A 21,963-nucleotide genomic window follows, 5' to 3' on the forward strand; every position below is an offset into this window, starting at 1 on the left:
AATAAATCAAGAGCATATAGTTGATTTTAAAAATTGAAACATTTTATTCATATTTTTATAAGCAAAAACACAACAAAATTCAAGTACACTTATACCATACGTGTTAACTTCAACTAAAATATAATTGTACAGTAATATGACTCGATGTAAGATGCAACGCTTTAATGCCTTTATGAATTTATCGCATACCATGATTAGATCAGTCTGATAAATAGAAGTTGATTATTTCGCGAAAAGGAATCAAAGAAATTCTCGTTTGGGGTATGCATGCACTGATAAAGATCATTATCGCAGACTAGCCTTGCCTGCGCGCTTTTCTTTATCTTTCTCTCATCAATTTTTTAAACAAGTCAACCGTATCACGATCTTGCTACTGACTATTATCAAGGAGAGTGCTTTGAAATAGTTACAAAAACGGCCGCCACAGAATAAGGCACACAATTGATGCAACGCGCATTTCAATTTAACGATATATATTCGTACTTATATTTAATGTATTTTGGTGTGAATGAACGTTTGTAGAGCTATACGGATCATCTTGGAAATGATTTATACGTATGCTTAAGGAAACTAGAACTTTGCACAGGAACAATGGTGTATATGTATATATATCGCTGCTATGTGATAATAAATTTTGTTATCGCCTTTTCTTTCATTATCATCTTTACCAGCATTGTTTTATCGCATCGCTAACTTTATCATTTTATTATCTCATCATTGTTTTTATATATTATTGGTATTATTATCATCTTTCATGTTTCTCTAATTGTTTGGATTGATCGATATTTTATTTACATATTTCTTTGAGGTATATGTTATGCATATTGTGATATGGGATATATGTATGCAATGAGATTTCATGAACCATGTCTATCAATCGACCTACGTAATATGCAACCTAAAGTACTCTCGATCTATTCTTGACACAAATCAATTAAAGCGTGAACTATGTCGTAACAAGTGTTATAGCTTATTATGTGTGTAAGTACACATATGCATCTCTTTGCGGTGCGTTCACCTGATTCCGATCTGAAACGCATCTATAATAGAAAAAAAATCTTTTTATTTTCTCCTGATTTTTTTCGGTAAATGTTTAGAGTGAAGATCATCTTATCTTTTCGAAACTTTGAGATGTGAAAGGTAAATTTATGCAATAAAAAGTGCCAGATATGAAAGTACATTAATTTAAAAAAATGTCAATCTTAAAAATGATATATCTTTAAAATTGACAGCGGGAAAAATTTTATGGATTTTGCGACATAAACTACATATCATAGCAGAGTTTCCAAAGAATCTATATAATAATTTTTATTCTAGACATTTACCGATATCTCCAATGTAGATTATTATTCTTTAACCATCATAAGCTTTCTATATACATTTCGTTATACTTTTCAACAGGCTAAGGTACATCTACAAGTAGCTCACTGTTTTATCGCTGCTCGTTTTCAACTAGTATCTCCTATGAGAATGTGATATTACATCTTGTATGGTTATTACATATCGCTATTTTAAAAGCATGTATTATTGGACTATCTATTCTGTCGATTTTCTTCTGTATACAATATATATTTCCCTTCTCGACTAGAAAAAAAAGGCTTAAAACCTTACAGATGAATATGCACAGGATACTCCAATGATGCTAAGTTGAAAATTGTGAGCAGTCAGAACTTCCCTAAGCAAAAGGCCATCCAACGTGATCACGTGCAACAATAACTCTTAGTCTTTTAACATTCATGTCTTTTATATAGATTGTAAAAATAATGCTTTAGTCATTTCCAGAGGCAGATTGTTATGAGAGATATCGTAGTGGGAATAAAAATAACAGCTTGGCATTCTATGCCTCGACAAATATTCCTTCATATGTGTGTAATTCTCTCTTTCATTTCATTTAAAATAACATTTTTTTATATTCGCGAAAAACAACGTATTGCCTCTTGATAAGCTCGGTCCAGATAAAAGCTAACATTGCGAATCTGTTTTTTTTTTAATGAAGAATGACATACGGCAATGTTCTCAATGACAATAGTAAAATACTATTGTAGAATGATACTACACGCATGCTTCCACACACATAAAATTTTGAAGATTTTCCACAAAGAATACAATTACAAAGCAAACTCTTACAACTATTTACAAAAATGGATCTGCAATGCTTTCGAAACAACATTTAGTCCTTCTTGAGCGTGTCATTGAATTTTCGAAAGAATATCGATTCGAATATCGAAATCTTTGCTCAATAGGAGGTAAAATATTTGGTTTTGACTTATGAAGAGGTATTTATACACGTACTTATACGTGCCTCCTGATATACCCGAGAAAAGCGCAACGTCTTATGGCCTACTTCGACAAGGACGGCCTTTCGACGCGCGCGATTAGAATAATATATTATTATAATATATTCTGTATCACACAATTTCCTTCTTCTATACACATTCTATGTTATAATAATATATTTTCTCATTTGAAGGAAAGTTTGTGATAAAGGGTATATCTGAAATTTTCCAATATTATTGTATGTTACAGCATACTGCTCTGCACGGTATCGGACCTTCACCATTCTGACCATACAGAGGACGTTGCTTGAATATTTTCGAATCGAATGCTAAGAACGGCGATTTTCCGGTATAACAACTCTCATATACTTCGAATGCCTCATCGACGGGTATGTTTTCGTCTTCCGAAACAACAATCTGATTTCTATTCGGTATAAAGATCGGAATCTCTTCGCTGCAGAAATGCTCAATGGTTTTTTCAGAATTATTTGGCACAGTTTTCGATTTTGATGAGATTACCGACGTGCTAAATTCCTCGCTCGACTCTTCCTCTACACTGATAGCGCTATTCTGTTCCAACTTATAATACTTCTGCACATGTTCCACTATAGCTCTTTCGATTTCCAAGTTATCCTCTTCCGCAGCTTCACCTTCGTACAGGACCCCCGGACTTTGCAGCATCCTTCTCGGGGTTATCACAGGTTCTATAGTTTCCGCTTCCCAGCACTCTAATACATCAGGCTCCTCTATGCTTACAGAGGACGCTATCATTATACTATTTTCGTCATTCTCGCTGCTATTCCTAGTCTCCTCTGTATTTTTATTGATCATATCGATACGAGCAGCGGTCTTCATCGCGCTTGAATTATCTTGATCATTAAGAGATGGAACAGCTTCGTACAAGGACATCGGTAATAATTTGCCATCTTTCGAGACGATGATTTCCCCTTTCTCAAACGTCCGTACACTCACCATACCGTATTTATTCGATTTCTTATCCTTCTCATCATTTAAAACGTCTATACGTCGCATTTTGATATCGATATTTTCAATGTGATTTCTATTGACTTTTCTCGATGTCTTTATTCGTTTTGCATTAACTCTTTTCGAGTTTATCCGAGAACTTAAAGCAACCCTCATACCCGCAACGCTATCCTTCTGAGTAAATTCGCAAACGTCACCAACATTGTTTTTCGGCGTGTTTCTTAATCTCACGGCAGCAACGAAGTCTTCCAACCGATTACAGGAAACCAACGAGGAAACCAATTGATTCTGCGTCTTCTCATCAACATTTCTGTTCCGCTTATCGATTATCTTCGCCTTTCCTTTTCTTTTTGTACCTTTCGCATCTCTTTTTCTTCTGCCGATCGATATTAACGTCGAATTATCCTCCATCTGATTGTTTTTGACGTTGTTATTGTTGGTCCTTGCGAATTCGCCGCAGCTAGCCGTGCGTGACAACAACGTAACGTTGTCGACGCCGCTATTAGCAGATAGTGCAGGCATGGGGTTGCCTTGCAAGTTTTTTGGCGGCTTAGCATCCATTTCTTCATCGTCGTCCTCATCCGTCTCGCTTTCAGAGGTTGACGCCGATGTCACGAAAAGATCGGGTGAATTCGCCCGACGCAGCCATTCCTTCACAGCGGCTGTGATGGGATATTCCGATAATCGAGTCTGACTCTCGAATCTGGAATCCTCGTTTAAAACCTCTATCGTATCCTGATTCGTTTTAGTCTTATTATTTTCGTTACTGTGCAGCTCTAACGCGATTTTATCGTTTGTCGCTTCTTGATCAGTCTCGTCCAATTTGTTGTTCGCGACTGTGCACGAATCTTCCAACAGTTCGACGGCTTCAAATTGTTGTATAAGTTTTCCGTTCTCCACGTCTAAATCCGGTCCCGGAGTAGGTTCTCTCACAAATTTCGAACCTTTTTTGCTGTACTTTTTGGGCAATACGAACGATGTTGTTCGCACAATTGACGAATTGTTATTATGTTGTAATTGTCGAACTTCCTCTTCCTCTTGTTTCTCGTTAACCTCCATCGTAATTGAATTAGTATTGCAGGGATTATCCTGAGGACTTGCCAATTTTGACTTTTCCGTTAAACCGGTAAAATGTTCGGAGTATCTCTCGCCATTGGTTAAACCTTCTCCAGGATATTCGATGCAGTTATTCAACATATCTGTCACATTAAAATCGTTGCCACTTTCGAATAGCTCATGCTTCGCGTTGGCACTGGTTAAAGCATCATTCTCGATTAATACTTCGTGATCAATTAGAGCATTGCTATTTTCCGCAGTCTCGTTTGTCACATCTGCGACTAGATGATTCTCTTGACTATTAATGCTTTCTGCATTTTTATTCTTTGGCTTGTGTTCAACTATTGCCGACTGAATATATTCCACTGGTGTTTCCGTAAAGATGTGCTGTGTATCGCAGATTGTTGCGTCTTTTTGATTCGTTGGACTTTGGACAGTGGAATCACATGTCTTTTCAGTCTGGCGGCTGGAGGGTTCAGTTTCGACGTAGGATGATACATCCGATACATCGTTGGCAGACGATGTAACTTCTTCGGCCACAGTAGTGACGACGGGTGTCGAAACAGGACTAGAGAGGATTCGAGTTTGGGTGGCCGGCCGTAATTGAAATTCCTGGCACTCGGGATTGAGTGGCCAATTCGCAGCCGTTGTCGTAGTTATACTCGCAGTCGATGTTGGACATTCTGACCAAGGTAATCGGGAAGACGATATATCATTATCACATTCGGAACTGTACTCCCCTTCCTCTTCATCTTCGGTATTACCCTGAATTTAATAAAAAGATATATTAATGGCTTAATATCAGCGAAATTTTAATCAAATATTTCAAAATAAAAATTGTTAGGAGATTTTTGCATATTTTTAACATTTATATTCACAAGATCAGCAATATATTATTATATCGATGTAGTGTATGTTTGTATTATTTCATTAATTTATCACTTCTTCTACAATTAATGAAATATATTTTAAGTTTATCTTTGTATCCGATAGATTTTTATCTCGGCTTACCAAAATAGGTCTTCTCTGTTTTCTTTTCTTTCTTTTTTTTCTCCGTTTGGCGTACGCCATTGTCATAGCCGTTACGTCCATGGTTCTCACTAATGGCCCGCCCTGGATGGTAACACCTTTGGACAAAAGAGATTATCGCGCGTTATCGGTCTGCCGAGAGACGAAAATTGATCAACGAACAGTATTTCAGTGCGACATTTGATTCAATTCGATGAGCGATCCAATCGTGATCCCAGGAACTGGGTAATGAGTGGCTAAAACGTGCCAGAGTTATCGCGAAAAGTGGACTTGGCTTTTCGCTGCTTCTGTGCCTTTCTCGATTCTCATATATCAACACATGAACGACACGTAACTGTTATTTTTAACGAGCTCTATTTGAGATGTGGCAACGCGCTGCCGTTGCCAAACTCTCGTTTCGCATCTCTCATACAACCGAAAGAAAGAAAGAGAGAGAGAGAGAGAGAGAGAGAGGAAGAGAGAGAGAGAGATATATATATTTCTGACATTAAATTGTGCTGGTGTTATCAGGTACGGAACATATCTTCTCGCGTGATAGTTGCGAGTCAATGGAGATTCTCAGATGAGATATGCTTTGTTACTTGGTGCAATGTGGAAACAATGAGATGTATGATGTGTTGGAACGGTGAAAAGTACACCGATTGACATTTATGCGAGTGACAATTCGTCGTAGCGACAAATAGACATCGAGCGTGTACAGAGTTGGAACTTTAGGAACGATCGTGAACGAATATGAACTACTATTGAGCTAATTGTCAATTATTATCGATGAAAACTATCAGGCAATCTCATGATACTGTTTCACGAGATTGTAGAAGCTTGAGATTTCCATTTCCACGATCGTGTCTAAAGTGTGATACCTTTTTGCGAATTATTACCTTTTACCTTGAATGTGGTAGAGGCACGGTGGTAATAAAACAGCAATGATGCCGATGGACGGGACAGAAGTCATGAATCGGGGCATATCCCTTTTCCTTGGCCGCGCTTCCGATCGACACTGTTCTCGTTTAACATTAGAAATAGGTACAATCAAGCGTACTACCGCTAGTGTAGCGCAGTACGAGGAAGGAGCGTTTATGTATTGAATTAATATAGATATATAAGTAATTCAATTAACTGTATATGATATTATTACAACTTCTTTTCATATTCTCTCATTTCAAGCTGCTATATGATTGATTGTATATAAAAGTATCCCACATCATTCTTTCCTATTTCAATTTGTTTTGCATTTTTTAATTAATTTTGATCGATTTTTTTCTTTAGAAAAATAATAAAGATGTTGATAAAAAGTTTTTGAATTAAACAAATAAAAATGTAGATTTTTTTTTAATTAAGCTATGGGGCTGTTAATGAAATGTAAAAGCTTATTCTTTGAATAATTTCTTAAATAAGTTTTACTTTTCAATACGAAATCTTAATTTAAGTTCTAATTCGTAAGAATTAAATCTTAAATTAAGATTAAATAATTTAATTAATATATTTTATATTAGGAACTTAAGAAATAGTGTGCACAAAAAGATGACATCTCTCTTTCTCATAAAATTTTCGATGAGATAATAAATTTAAAATTGATCAAAGAATTAGCATATTAAAAGAAGTAAGTTTGATATGGGGAACTTTGTATATTTTTTTATATATATTTTATTATCTTGCATTTAGATTCCTTAAAATTGTACATTTTTAAACTTTTTATATAAATGAGGATTATCAGCTGTCCTCTCGTTTCTGTAAATATTATGATAAACATTAATATAAGACACCACAAAATATCTTTAAAAATTAGAGTATTACTTTAGATAGAGATATCTGTTAATTTTATTCAATTCAAAATAGATTAAAAATGCTAATTTATAAAAAGCTAATTATATAATTATATATATGTATTAAGTTTGATTCTATTTTATTTTCTTTTCTTTCAATATTCTTATTTTCATTATTAAATAGATAATATAATGCGTTGCTGAGAATTGTTATAATTATGCATTAAATGCATAATATAACATATATGCCTAATAATATTCGCAATTATATTGTACAACTATATTATACAAATTTATATGAATTGTAATAATAATAATAATAATCATATTTGCACTCCCTCCCCGAAATGCGCCTTCTTCTCTTAAACGCAAACGTGGGCAATCAATTAGTTTATACATTTGTCCGTTGTTCCGTCCATCCGACTGTGAACAGAACGAAGGCTACGAGAGCGAATGTAAGTCTGCTCATGCAAATGGCAGAGAGCAAGTTCAGATTTTTCAATCCATACATAGCACGCGCACATTACTCCTCAAGGGAATGGCTCTTTTACCTATCTATCTATCTATCTATCTATCTAGTAACTAACCATTGACGTTGACCAATGGCGGCCCGAACATGTAGTGACCAGGATACATATACGGTTGTGGTACAGCCGGCATTACATGTGGCACATGTACCGGCTCCTGCATCAATAATGGATCTAGATAAGGATCGATCGTCGTTACGCCGTTCTCTAAATGTTGTTGTTCTTCGAGATGCATCTGTTCTAGAGGCTGTTCCTCTACGAGCTGCTCCTTCACAGTGTATGGCTCCATGGTCGATGCGTCTACTTCTTCGGTTTGTTCCTCAGTTTCTTCGGCTATGCTGCCGCTACAGCTGGCGCTACCAGTGCCACTCTCATTCCACATACTGTTGGAAGCTTCCGCTGTCACTGCCATGCCATTATGCTCTTCTACTATCGTGGCCGGTTCTGTACTTTGATTAGTCTACAAATAATAAATAATTCATATTCGAAAATCCACATTGTCAATCTAATCAAAAGATAACTGAATGAGTTTAAAAGATATAAATAATTTTCATTTTTCTAAAATAAAATATTTGTGAATTTATATTAAAATTTGAATCGAATAATCAATAAGAGAATATATACATATATTATATACTTAATGAACAAACATAAGATTCAACTCACTTGATAGTCCATTAAACAATATGGCTGATTGGCAAGTTTAGGCACAAAGGCAGGATTGATCCATTCGATTGGTCTTAGAGGAACCGGGCCACATGGTACAGTCGCTAGAACACTTGGTCCAACAGCAGGTACTGGTGCAGGTCCGACCAACATCACAGGATATTCATAATAGTAACCACTCGCGTGATCGTAAAATGTTCCGTATCCTAGTTGAGTTCCTGGCTCTACCATAGGCGGATATTCTCCCGTTCCGGTATCCCTATCCAATAACTGTTGGTCTTCTGTGGTTTCACTGCCGTCTATAAAAATGTTTTCGTTTAGTCGCATACATATTATTGATAAAATACATATACGACAAAATGATAAATGTAGCAACTTTAAACTTAAATATCGAGGTAGAACAGACGAAAGATGCATTCTTTTTTTAAAAAAATATAAAAATGCTAATGCAAATTTTTGTAAGAAATTATCCTAAGTTACTATATGCTATTATTATTTTTATTTAAAAAGATATGTTCTAAGATATGTTTATTTTAATTGGATTAATTTTTAATAATCAAGTAATTTATTGTAGAATTTTATATAGTTTTATGAATAGATAGTACGATACAATGTATGGTAATTTGAATAAAATTGAAACTTTGTTATGATTGGGAAAAATGAACTTACGTTTTAACTTATGCCTTTTGACTTATTAATATAACAATATATTTATCAACCTCTACCTGCGGTGGAATGTGACGCCGATTGACTTTCCGTGGTCGATGGCGTAGCGCTAGTGCTCGCATTTCCGGTCCAGGGTTTCTTGCGCGAGAGGTATCCCTTCTTGAAGAGAACATCCTGCCGTGGCGTCGTGATTCTCGTGTATTCCTCCTCGTTAAAGATGATCTTGGGCTGTAATGGCGAGCCCGCATTCTCATCTCTGTGCGATCTCGAGCCGCTGCTGGCGTAACCACTCGTACTACCACCGCTGGTGCTAGTACCAGCTCGGCGTGGTTTGTAACCGCTCTGCTGTCCATTCCGATCGAAGGTGTGCGTGTTCGTGTCCTTTTCCTGATTTTTCACATATTCCTTTCGTAAACCCTCTTCTTCATCTTCCTCACCGGGTGGAGCTGCTGAACCGAAAATGACGATAATAATAAACAATAAATATGAATTGCGATATTTTTGTTTTCATATTTAAAATTAATCAAATGCAAAAAACAATAAGTAATACGCGCTGCAAATTTATTTAGAGAATTCCCCTAATCATTTAAGTTTCAACGTTAATAATTTTTTTAATTACGAGATAAATATCTGAAAGATGGAGAAAGATATTTAAATAAAATATCTTAATATTTTGCATGGAGTATTAAAATATATAAGATATTCGCAGATGTTCAGCAGAATGTCTACTGTGTGTGTGAAATCTTATAAAAAAATTCTCTGGAAGTCCCTGATCTTTCAGATATTTTTATTTAAAATTAAAGAGTAAAAAGGATATTTTAAAATTTTTTAATTAACTTTTTAAAATAAATTTTAAATTTCTAAAATAAATTTTTTTATTGTATACATTTTCTAATATTTTTCATTCATACGAAAGAAAATTACAAAACCATTTAAGTTTCAAAAATTGCTAGATTTGCAAATATATTAAAAAATCTGAATAGCTTTTGTAAGATTAACATTTTTTATTTGCAATTTTTATATTTTTATTACTAGAAATTACAATAAAGAATATTGCATATTCAATATTTTGTTAAGACATTGAATATGTAAACAGAAAGATGGATATATGTATATATGTATATTTATATTTTAAACACATAATTTACGCTTGACTTGTCGACTGCTTACAATATAAAAGCAATGTGCATTGATTAAATCATGATAGTACATGATAACATTAAACATATGTTTGTGTCAGTCGCATAATGGCAAAAAGAAAATGTTAGGTCTTTCATATCATTTGAACAATCATTTTTTATATTTAAAAGAAAACCTATATTATCTTCTAAATGTTATTTGCAATTGACGCATGGAAGGTTTGTTTTACATCTATAATTTATGGTTGAATCAATATATACAATTATAAGCGTTGCAATCTAAATAAAAATTAGAATCATGTAATGTAAAACATCATATGTATGAATTATTGTATTCGCTTATGATTTATTTCTAGAATTATTTTTACGTAAAAAGATTTTTTATAAAACGAATACTTTAATATAAAACGACAATAAAATCAAATGGTGAACAAGAAAATTTATAATCCCAAAATTATAGTAAATGTTTCGCATTCATATAGCTTTGATGTATCACATGAACGTAAAAAATCTAAATTTAATTGATAATGTGATTTCGAGTGAATTATTTAATTTATGTATAATTTATGAATAAATTTATGATAGAGAAAATTATTATAATTTATGATAGAGAAAATTATTTGTACATCTATTTGTTTCACTTTTTTTCTATTTTTCTATTTGAAATTCGACGCTTTTTATATCGATGTAAAATATGCTCGATATAAGATGCGACGCGTTCTCCACGCGTAATTATGTTAAGATATTGTTTCCGTACCATCTTGGTACCTTGCTAAGAGCAATACATGATTCGAAGAGCCGATCACGTGGGTGACTTTCTTCTGTCGTCGCCACTGCATCGCACCCTTCCTCCACCAGGCGTTATCCTCCTTTCAGGATCGTCCTGACTGATAGGATCTTCGAGGACGTTCCTCAATTTGACCGGTTCAATTTTAGATATTCGACATTTATCACGAGGAGAGACGAACCGATAATCGTGACGACCGATAAAGGGCAAAAGAATAGCATAACGAATATAGGATTAATCCACGATACGCGATGCCTCGGGAGCGACTGCGATCGACACGGAGAAGGGGGTGGTAATGTACACGACAGAAGAGATGAAGAGACCGCGAGAAGAGGGGTGTAGTTGCGTGTAAGATGAACGGACGCGTTGCCCATTGGCTGTCTTCACCGGTACCAGAATAGCATTGGAATTAGAATAGAAAACGGTCGAGGAGACTACCGAGCTGTCGACGATCGGTATCTTCGAGCACCGAAGTCTTCATATGAATCATTTATAAAGAGAATGTTTCTCATTTTTTTATCTTGAATCAATCCCGTTCCATTAATACTCTTTATAGTATTAATTTTATTCCTTTAAATTGATTTCTATAAAAACTGATTAAAAAATATCACATATACATAAAAAAAAAGGAAATGTAAAAGGTATCTGGGAAATTCTTAAGTAGCATATGTAATGTTTCAGTAAAATCATCGCCAATAGTGAATAATTCTAAATGCAGTCTTAACAACAAGTAGGTTATCGAATTAAAATTATTCAGAATATTAAATCGATATATTAAGATTAATAAAAAATAATAAAACTGAAGGAAATGTATGGTTTGGATTATCCAAAATTACACTAGATAAAATATGTGTACATATCAATGTTGATTTTTATATCTATCTAGGATTATTATAAGATCTATTATATGATTCATAAACTCTAAACTTCAAGTCTATTATCTTAATAAATATAAAACGTTAAATTTATCTGTTTTCAAATTTAATATTCACTGTTCAAAAATCGAAAAATAAATAATAGTGGTTAAATTTGTCAGTCAATTTTCTAGGACGGCTAGTTTTTTTACTCGCGAAAGAAGCACAAACGTTCAGCAAATACAATTATAGTACGATCACTAAATGGTGTGCTAACGACCAGTGATGTGTAATGATGCTTTTGAAACGAAATTACCGTTACTGAAGATATATTGCAGATATATTGTAGTTAAAAATATATCTAGTGATTTAAATTATTTAATTCAATTTATATAATTATATATATATATATATATATATATATATATTTTTTTTTTTATTAACTATTGCCATGAAAATTTTATTTTTATATTTCTCACTTTACTTCTTTTTCCATTTAATCTTGTTATCCTTTTATGTTTCCTTTTATGTGCGAGAACAGTCATAATAATCAAATTATAGACATTTCAGTCTGAATAGATGACTTTAGATGCAATTCTTTTTAAAATACTATATTTAATAGCAATATAAAATAAGAAAGATACAAGCGTTTTTACAGAGTAACATCAAAATTAAGAATATAACTTTAAATGATTAAATATTTTTGATATATAAAATTTAAAAGTATCAAAACTATTATAATTATATCTTTATTCGTGACATTATATAAGGGTAAATTGTGTTATTAAATATGTATATTTTCAATATTGTTTAATATAATAATTTTCATTATTTTAAATATTTTAAGAAAACGAATATAATTTAATACAATTATAATTTATAGTTTGGAAAAATAAAAAACTGTCATATATATATATATATATATATATATATATATATATATATATATATTTCTCTAGGAAATATTATGAAAAAATTGACATCTCTCTTACATAATTATTTTATCCTCATTTATAAAAGGATACTTCATATAGAGAGGCATATATATATTTATGTTACATATATATTTAGGAAATACAATTATTTAGTTAATATGTAAATTTAGTTAATATGTATAAGAAATAGAATATGCATCACAGAAAAATGATGAATAAGAAAAAAAAGAAGATAATTCATATGAGAATTATTCTTTATACATAACTTTTGCGGTGTAAATACATAACTTTGCGGTGTAAATTTTTTTCAAAGAACATAAGATAAAGTGTCGTCCCATTGTGTATAAATAACGAGATATATCGCACACATGGCATTCTTGTTTCAGATTCTACCTTTGTGCATTTCGAGTGAGCCGTGCATTAAAATGTCTAGGTACGCGCGGGCGTACCTAGATGATACATTCCATTGATCGCGCAAAGCATACGCCGGTGCTGCCGATGTGCACATCCGAATACCCGAGTGTCCGCCGTTCATTAACCCGAGTTCGAGAAAATACTCGCACTGTGATATCCGATATATAACGACGCTGATAAGCGCATGCATTAATATCCTGCAAATATGTTCGATAATAATATTATGTATTTATGGCGTATAAGACCGATATATTGCGAAAAGTTATCCTTGGCGTTGAAAATAATTTTTCCTTGAAATCTGTTTGGTTACGCGAGCAATGTATGCACGTCATATAATGTTGTTCGTATCTATAATATTCGTTAAAAATGTTGTATCCTCTCGTATTACTTCGTATTTATATGCATTATGTGTACAGAAAACTTTGAGGTAAACGGGAATAACGGAAATTATTTTCTAACAGTTTCATAATTAATAAATCTCTAAAATATATATTGTATTTTTAATATTAAATACTTTAAAACTTATCTTTCTACAATTAAATATAGAAATATAGAAAATGTACGAGTAATTATAATATATATAAATAAATATGACAGATAAAGAAAAAAATAAAAATAAGTATTCAACTGATTAATAATTAATACATATTGTAAATATCTTTTAGATAGTAGATTACTGATAATTTTGATAGATGAAAGAAGAAAAGGATACATAGAAAGAAATTTAGTCTTTTTAACTAATTGATCTAATCTTTGAGCGATCGGAATTAGAATTGTGTGCTATCCATTCATATATAAATATTACAATAGATTTTATACAATTCAATTCGTTGCATTGCTATGTATCTGTTACTTATAATTGCAAAGTATGCGATGACTTAGTCTTGACTGAATGTTGATTATATAACGACTAATTATAGGTCTACATTTGTTAATTTATATTCCATTTTTATTGTTGATTTTAAGCCATCAACCATCGATCAAGCAACGCAATACGTGATTCATGTAGTTATGATCAAATGTAACAATTTATTATTACTAGTGATGATTAGTCATATTTAATTAATTACTGATCTTCGAGTGATTTGAGGATTAAAGATTATCTAATTCCTAGACGCTGTTTATTTCTTTTATTAAATATTATCTAAACTTTGCAGAACAATTCTATTTAAATCGCAATTAAATGTGTACAAGATATCAAAAAAATGAAATTCTCTCTTCTTTGATAATTATATGGAATCGATCTTTTTTAACAAAAATATCAAGGATTATTTATATATCGTGTGTATATTCTTTTAGTTTTTAACATTTCAAATTAAAATTCTACTAAAATCTTAAAATATTGATTAAATTGTCATATATTGTCTTTCTGAGACTTAAAATTCTTGTAATTCAATAAATTAATCAAAGTTAATTAAAAATTATTAGTACCTTAACATTAGAGAAAATAGCTTTATATCGTAGACGAACGGTTACTTCTCTTACGAATTTTCGGTTCAATATTTCAAATAAAGCATATAAATTTAATACGAGAAAGTATTAAAAATTAAATTAAAATTAGCATATTTTTTAAACAGGTCAGAGTATTTTACGATATTTATATGTTATGTTCACATAATTTCATAATGCAACCATCATAATCTTTCCATATATTAATAAAAAAATTTTCCTAGAAAGATCGAGTTTTAAAATATTTTTAACAATGATGAGAAATACTCTATTTAAATAATGTGTTTTTAACATGTTTTTTATGTGTAATATTTATTCAGAAGGAAATTAAAGCAAAAAGTAACATAGAATATGATTGAAAGATATTACGTAATTTTATGAGTCACATGGCACTACGACTAACTTCGATTTCTTTGAAAAAAGCCTTGTGCCTTTTAATCGATGAATTAATACAGGGGATTGCATTTCCCATAGACGAGCTTCTACTTTGAAATCATTGAAATTTCCGGCAATTTTTCAAGGAAGAAAACAGAAATCGGTATTAATCACCACGCCTGCGTATTTTCGGCTAATGCGGGACACGATTAAAACCGGGAACCGGAAGTCCTCGCGAACACGACGAGCTCGGTCGGGCTCTGGGAAATCGCGATATCGTCGAATTTAGTCTCCTCGCCGGTCGTAGGAATATAATGCATACTGATCGCGCACTGCTCCCATCAGGACGAGGAACTGCGAATCCTCTGGAATCGCCTCGACGGTACTGCGCGGTCGTCGTCAATGTGCATCACATCATACGCGTCGCTTCGATTTTCCACGACCGTCTGCGACTGTGCAACGTGAACGATTTTGCACCATTATCCGTGCTTTCCACCACCCACAGAGTATTCTCGCTCGGAAAGAAGCGAGAATTTGTCCTTTCTAATCTTCATAAAATTTTCAAGTAGATATTTAGACTCCGCGATATTATAACTCTTTATTTTAAAATCACTTTCCTTTTTTAAAACACTTCTTTTTGCTACAGTATGTAGTATTTAAGTATCTTATATTTTTACCGTGATGTAATAAGATGAAAATATTATATATAATAGGTAAATATAAATTTGGAACGTATTTCAAAATAACAGTGTCCTTAAAATAATTTAAAGTGAGTCACTACCGTAAAGATAAGCGAGCGATTAATTAATTAGTACATTTTAACGAAACTTAATTTAACATAATTAATAACAAATAAATTAACAAAGTTATGCTTATAATTAAATTAAAATTAAATTGCTTACAATTAATTTTAATGAGACATCAAAAGTTCCACATATATGTAGTACATAAATATGTGTGTATATTTATTGGCGAAAGAGATAGTAGATGTGTGTGAATTCGACCGCATATATTTTTGTTTTTATTTGATTTTCTCGTAGCATTAAAATTAAATGCGCATTATGTGCAATTAAAGGCTAGAATGCTATGAAAGATATCGTGCGATCTGACATTTAATGCGCGTGAAATCTTAATTAATTGTATTAATTACTCGCGAAAGAATATCGTCTGAGTACCATAAAAAAAAGTAGTAAAGAACAAATAAGAAAAAAGGAAGAGATCCAAAAAATCATGGAGCAATGGTAGAGCAATTATAAGTGAGAAATTTAATTTTATTAATTTATTACTTTTGTTTTTAAATTTAATTGCTCATTTATTTTTCCAGTAACATATATAACTTATTTTACGTAAAAGTTTAGAAAATCTGTAGACAAATAATAAACAATCGTCTTTCCGTGAATCGCATGCACATAATATATATTTGTGATTCTGCATTTCAGATTTCCATTAACTCTCATGCCAATTATCACGAGAAATCATATATTAGAAGCATAATTAAATGTTAATATATCTAACTTTGAATTTATTTGCATAATAAGTTCACAAATAATCGAAAACATTATACACGAATAAATTAATATACAATTATTCCTTCGATTTTGAAATTTAAAATGTTTTATGTTGAAAAATATGATATTTTAAAGATGTATTTCCAGTGTCTTTGAGCAATTAATTCTGATATTGATTGATTTTATGCTTCTAATTCGCTATAAAAAAAATGTTTTTCGGAAACGGCGGAAATATTAATATATAATATTAAATGAATATTCTATCTCTCTTTAATATGAATTTTTTGCTAATTGATAGAAGCAATATATTCGAGATTAGAATAATAAATTAATCATAATTAATCATAAAATGACAGTATTTGATTTCTAGTACAATAATGAAAATATCAAGTTAACAAAGGTAATGAATTTGATATGAGAGACTAAAATTCAATTTACAAGAGGCATATGTCTGTCATTTCGACAGCGGTCATAAACGGAACGGTCGAGGTGAATGATGAAACGACGAACGCACTTTGCTCGTCCTCGTGGCAGGTTGAGATGCCTCACGAATAGTCGAAACATAATGGTTTGGAACATCGGACTGTTATAGAACGGCCTAGGCACATTGTCAAAAACATAGAACAGATGCTCTATACGCAATTCGATTTCTATAAATTTAATTTCCGATATCTTTTGTACACGTTTGGATATCGTGCTGAAATGAAGCGTATGTACAGCTGTACGGTTTTAAGCGCAGCGCGTAGAAATAATATATGACCTGGTTATTTAACTAGTTATCACACCTCAAAGTGCGAGACGTAACGCGAACAAAGTTCTTCGAACTGGTATAGAACTTTGTCTCCAACTTTACGGCTTGTACTGTACGTATCTCGGTCTTCAAATCTATTAAAAACATGCAATCTCAAAAACGTTATCATATTATACGCGCGGTCTCCTAAGTAAATAGATAATATTCGATAGGTATTGTTACTAATTAATATTTAAGTCTTAATTTGTATTTTAAGTTATGTTAATAATAATATATGATTTTCAATTCAATATATATTAGTATGTTTAATAATCTTCACAAAAAATAATAAATCTTGTCAAATTTATTTACGCAGTTGCAGCATGAATATGATAATACTTAACAAATCCAGTCATTACAATAAGTTTTATCGAATTTATTATTATTTATAATGTGTAAAATAAAATTATTATTTATTGTTATTCACATATAGAAAAAAAATGTAGTGTAATAAATATATATAAAAAGTCTACGATTTAAGAAATTCAAAGATATAGCGCAGAAATCTAGGATGTTTTTTGTAACACCTTGTAACTTGATCTTTTTTTAAATCTCCAGACATGTGTGGTAAGTCAACCACAAAAAATATATTATGACAACCTTCGGTAATATCTACCAAACACACTGAAAGTTTCAAATTATGGTTTTTTATCATTTTCTTAAGAGCTATATAAATGATTAGTGGAGGAAATGGTATCTTTTAGTTTAAAGAAAACCGCGTTTTTTATTTAAGGAAATTAAGAGAAATATATCGTGAGAAATGTATAATCAAAATAAAAAAATTTTATTAATAAAACTTAACTTTTTACACTATTATTTTAGTTTTAAATAAGTGATTTATATATATATATATATATATATATATATATATATATATATATATTGTTTAAAAAATATTATAATATATATAAAATATATTACATAATATTATAAAATATTATAAATATTATATAAAAATACATATCAATCATTATTATAATCTACTGATTAATCTATTGATTAAAATCCTTATAATTTTAGTGGATTCTTAATATCCGATCCTATCGATATCTACCATATCTAAAAAGTTTTTTTTTAATAGTAAAGTAAACTGATATTGATTATCAATTAAATTTCAAAATCAATAATATAGAATTCTTATATTTTAAAATATTTTTTTCGATACAACTTCAAATATATATAAAAAAAAAATCCTAAAATTAATTTTTGTTAAATATGCATAATTTTGGTTAAATATGAATTATTTACTGTTATAAAATGAGAAATAATAATATAGTCTCGACGAAACGTTAATATTGACAAAGTTAGCTCGGGGATTATGTCTGTATTCTTATTATTAAAAATTCAAATTGGATACATTGTGAGAATAACTGTGAGCATGCAGCATTAATAATAAAATATACTGTCTACACATTCCCATTTATATATACGTACAATATATTATATATTATATACGTATTATATATTATATATATTATATATTATATACTATATGGTGTATATATTTAAAATTTATTTCAAATAATTTGATCATACACATGAATATATTTGCAATTATATATAAATAAATATTATTGAATAGTCGTGTAATAGTCATTTCTATCTAATCTACGAAAAATGCACTTGTTTTTTTTTAACACAAATATATCGAAAAAACATATAAAAAATAGTGAATTATATAAATTGTTTACGTTTCTTAATTATATAAACTGTTTTTAGCAAAATAATCCAAGTTTATATTATTTTCTTTTGATCAAGCCGCGCACACACTTTGATATCTATAGAATATATATCTTTAAAGTGCGTAACAGATTAAATATCAAATTTACAAGCTGGTATAACATGGTACGATATTCAACGAATCGTCGCATAACACTGATTATACTTGATGGTATGCGAAACAATGAAAGTATTATGTAACCCTTGAAACGCAAACATCTTATCAGAATTAATCCTTATGTCAACTTGATTCATACTTGAAAATAGTCTTTATCAATACTAAAAAATACGTCTTTTAAGAAACATCATATATAAATTAAAATATAATTTTGGAAGACAATATGTTAAATACATATATGTATATAATCAATAAATCCTGTAAAGTATTATAAGTCTCCTTCTTTGGCAATTAAATTGCACAAAATATCCATTATGAATTGATTTGAAATCTATATTAATTATATAGATTTTACGACAATTACGACAATATTAATTTGACAATATTAATTTTAAAAGTATCACATTACTAAAAATACCTTGCGTAATGCAATCAATAGTAGATGAAAAAATTTTCATCGAAGATATTACACGGTTCATTAAAAATGTCAAACATTTTTAATTTCTCTTCTGCAATTTTAACAGTTTAGTATTATATATATATATATATATATATATATATATATATATATATATATATACATGTCATTGATAGAAATGTTACATTAACAGTACTGTTACATTAACAGTAGAATTGGCAAATGGTCCAAAAAGTTCCTTGACCTTTCAAGGTATGACGAAGGAGATAGTAGAAAATATCTACAAAAGAACAAGACTAATAGCTAGTCCAACTAGATTTACAGCTAGAAGCAACGTTTGCCAGAGCGAGGAGCATTAAATCACTGATATCGTTACGAGTTTGATGCTTAAAGGACCATAAAATAACTATTCTAGAGTAAAACAGGCGACGGACATGACGAATGAAGACCATACGTGTGGTGGATAGTATCAATAGGCAAAAATAGCACGTAAGATCCAAATGTGTTCTGCAGAACACGCCGCGTGCAAACGTGACACGCGCAATTCTCTTATTGCAAATCTATTATTAACATTCCTAGACACTACCGACATTTTCAGTACTTTAACTTTGAGTTCGGCAATGAATGCTCTTAGATGTCATGGATGTTAATATAGCGAGTACCACAGAATGGCTTACTGGAAATTTTGAACATTATTATAAAAACCGATGTAGAGAGATTTGGTTATTCATTAAACAAAATATTAAAAGACAAGATTTTTATTCAAATTATAAAAATTGTAAGTAAAATATTTATTAATTTATTAAAATTTTAGGCGAGCAATCTCTGAAACATCCTGTATATCTTTTACTATGCTTTTATTTACAATCTTATTGCACACAAGTATTTTTAGAAAGCAATAAAAATTCTTGTTATTTTCTTAAACTAAATTAATTTTCTGTTTGATTAATACCCAATTCATCATTTGTTGTGTAAGAAGATTGTACATTTTCGCGGAAAAAAAATAAATTAAAGATTAATTAATATGACAGAGGGGAAAAAATATTCTTCGTTCTTCTTTGCATATTCAATAAAAATAAAATTGTGATAAAATGAGAATTCTTCATCATTTTATGTGTGATTCTAGATTGCTCTAAATAATTTAATTTGATTATATTTTGTTTAACAAATGTTTTGCAAGATTTTTCTTCGTGATATGATAATTATGCGTATATATGCAATTTTATAATATCAATCTCTTTATGTTTTATTGTTTTCTTTTTTCTCTCTCTTTATTAAATTTAAATCTCTTTTGCAGTGCATTATTTATATGTCTGATCCTGTCCGAAAAAAGAGGATTTATAAGTATGTATAACTATTGATAAAATAAAAATTTGAAAAGAATAATTTTTTTCAAGGCAAAAGATTTTCGAATCTTTATTTTATATATAGATATTTTATACATAGATATTTATATTATATATAGATATTTTATATACAGATGCTTGGACTAACTGGAGATAGTTTTATCTTTATAAAAATCGAGGAATTAGTGTAATTTCCGAATTATTATACGAATAAAAATCTAAACATTTTGTAAAATAAGTTACAAAATTAAAAATAGAGAATATTATACATTTTCTTTTTTTTACAATATTAATAGATTTTATTTTTAAAGTTTTACATAAAATTTTTAATTAATAATCATAATTATATCAGTTTAAGAATACATAAATCTAAAAGGAAAAAAAAGTGTTAAATAACTTAGTAAAAAATAAATAAAACAGACTTTTTCTTCTTTTGTATGTACATATATATGCACACATATATTATACTAATAAAATAAATTTTCACAAAAGAAGAAAGATTTATTCTTAAAGTGATCAAAGAATCCAAGGAAACAAAAAAACGCAAGAAACTTGCGATGCAAATCTGAATAGAATGACATTTTTCAATATTCGAAGTTTAAATACGAAAGGTTGTATTATGTAAGATCAATCCGAAAATGCTGCTGTTGACTCAAAATCATGCGGACATGCCATTCGTTGACATCCGTCGAATGCCTCGAAAAATTTGCCCGTGCTCATGAGGTGCGAGCATGTGACGAGAACCTCGTGGTCACTCACGTGCTATTCATAACCTGAACTCGCGGCTTTCCGTTTCACGCACTTCTACCAGTCGATGTGTGCGCATATACATATATCGTCAATACGTATGTATTCGTGGTGTACGATGACACACATACACGCAACGCGAGCGCTGCTCTCGACGTACGTACGTAAAGCTGCATTTTCTTACCGGTAAGCGCGACGAAGTCGAAGTTACGTAATCCGTACAAACGTCAGGAAGGTCTACGATCTTCAGCACGTGCTACGTGTGGAAACTTTGCCCGCATCCGATGCAATGCACGCAAAGAAGAGAAGAGAGAAAATAATATTATTTTTTCACATATGCTGTTGCTTATTATTAGTTGATTTGTTGATTCTATGTATTTGCGAAACATCACGCTGG

The 21,963-nt window shown here is 30.9% G+C and overlaps 1 protein-coding gene across 2 annotated transcripts in view; it reads right to left on the reverse strand.

The window, feature by feature from the left end:
- Positions 1-20: 20 nt before the first annotated feature.
- LOC145962657 (uncharacterized) overlaps positions 21-21,963 on the reverse strand; it is a 32,986-nt gene continuing 11,043 nt past the window's right edge. The window contains exons 1-6 of one of the 2 annotated variants that reach the window (XM_083083871.1): positions 10,864-11,424; positions 9,027-9,413; positions 8,302-8,600; positions 7,696-8,095; positions 5,328-5,443; positions 21-5,081 (exon numbers count right to left, since the gene is read on the reverse strand). In XM_083083871.1, the coding sequence (XP_082939997.1) occupies positions 2,511-5,081; positions 5,328-5,443; positions 7,696-8,095; positions 8,302-8,600; positions 9,027-9,413; positions 10,864-10,945 (3,855 nt within the window). In that variant the 5' untranslated portion in view covers positions 10,946-11,424 and the 3' untranslated portion in view covers positions 21-2,510. Of the gene's footprint in view, positions 5,082-5,327; positions 5,444-7,695; positions 8,096-8,301; positions 8,601-9,026; positions 9,414-10,863; positions 11,425-21,963 lie in introns of those variants that run through there. The other variant, XM_083083872.1, reaches the window with a different exon arrangement.

This window comes from Camponotus vicinus, unplaced genomic scaffold (assembly GCF_025532165.1).
Source record: "Camponotus vicinus isolate PSW18456_S1 unplaced genomic scaffold, iyCamVici1.0 SCAF_12, whole genome shotgun sequence".
Classification (NCBI taxonomy): Eukaryota; Metazoa; Arthropoda; class Insecta; order Hymenoptera; family Formicidae; genus Camponotus; species Camponotus vicinus.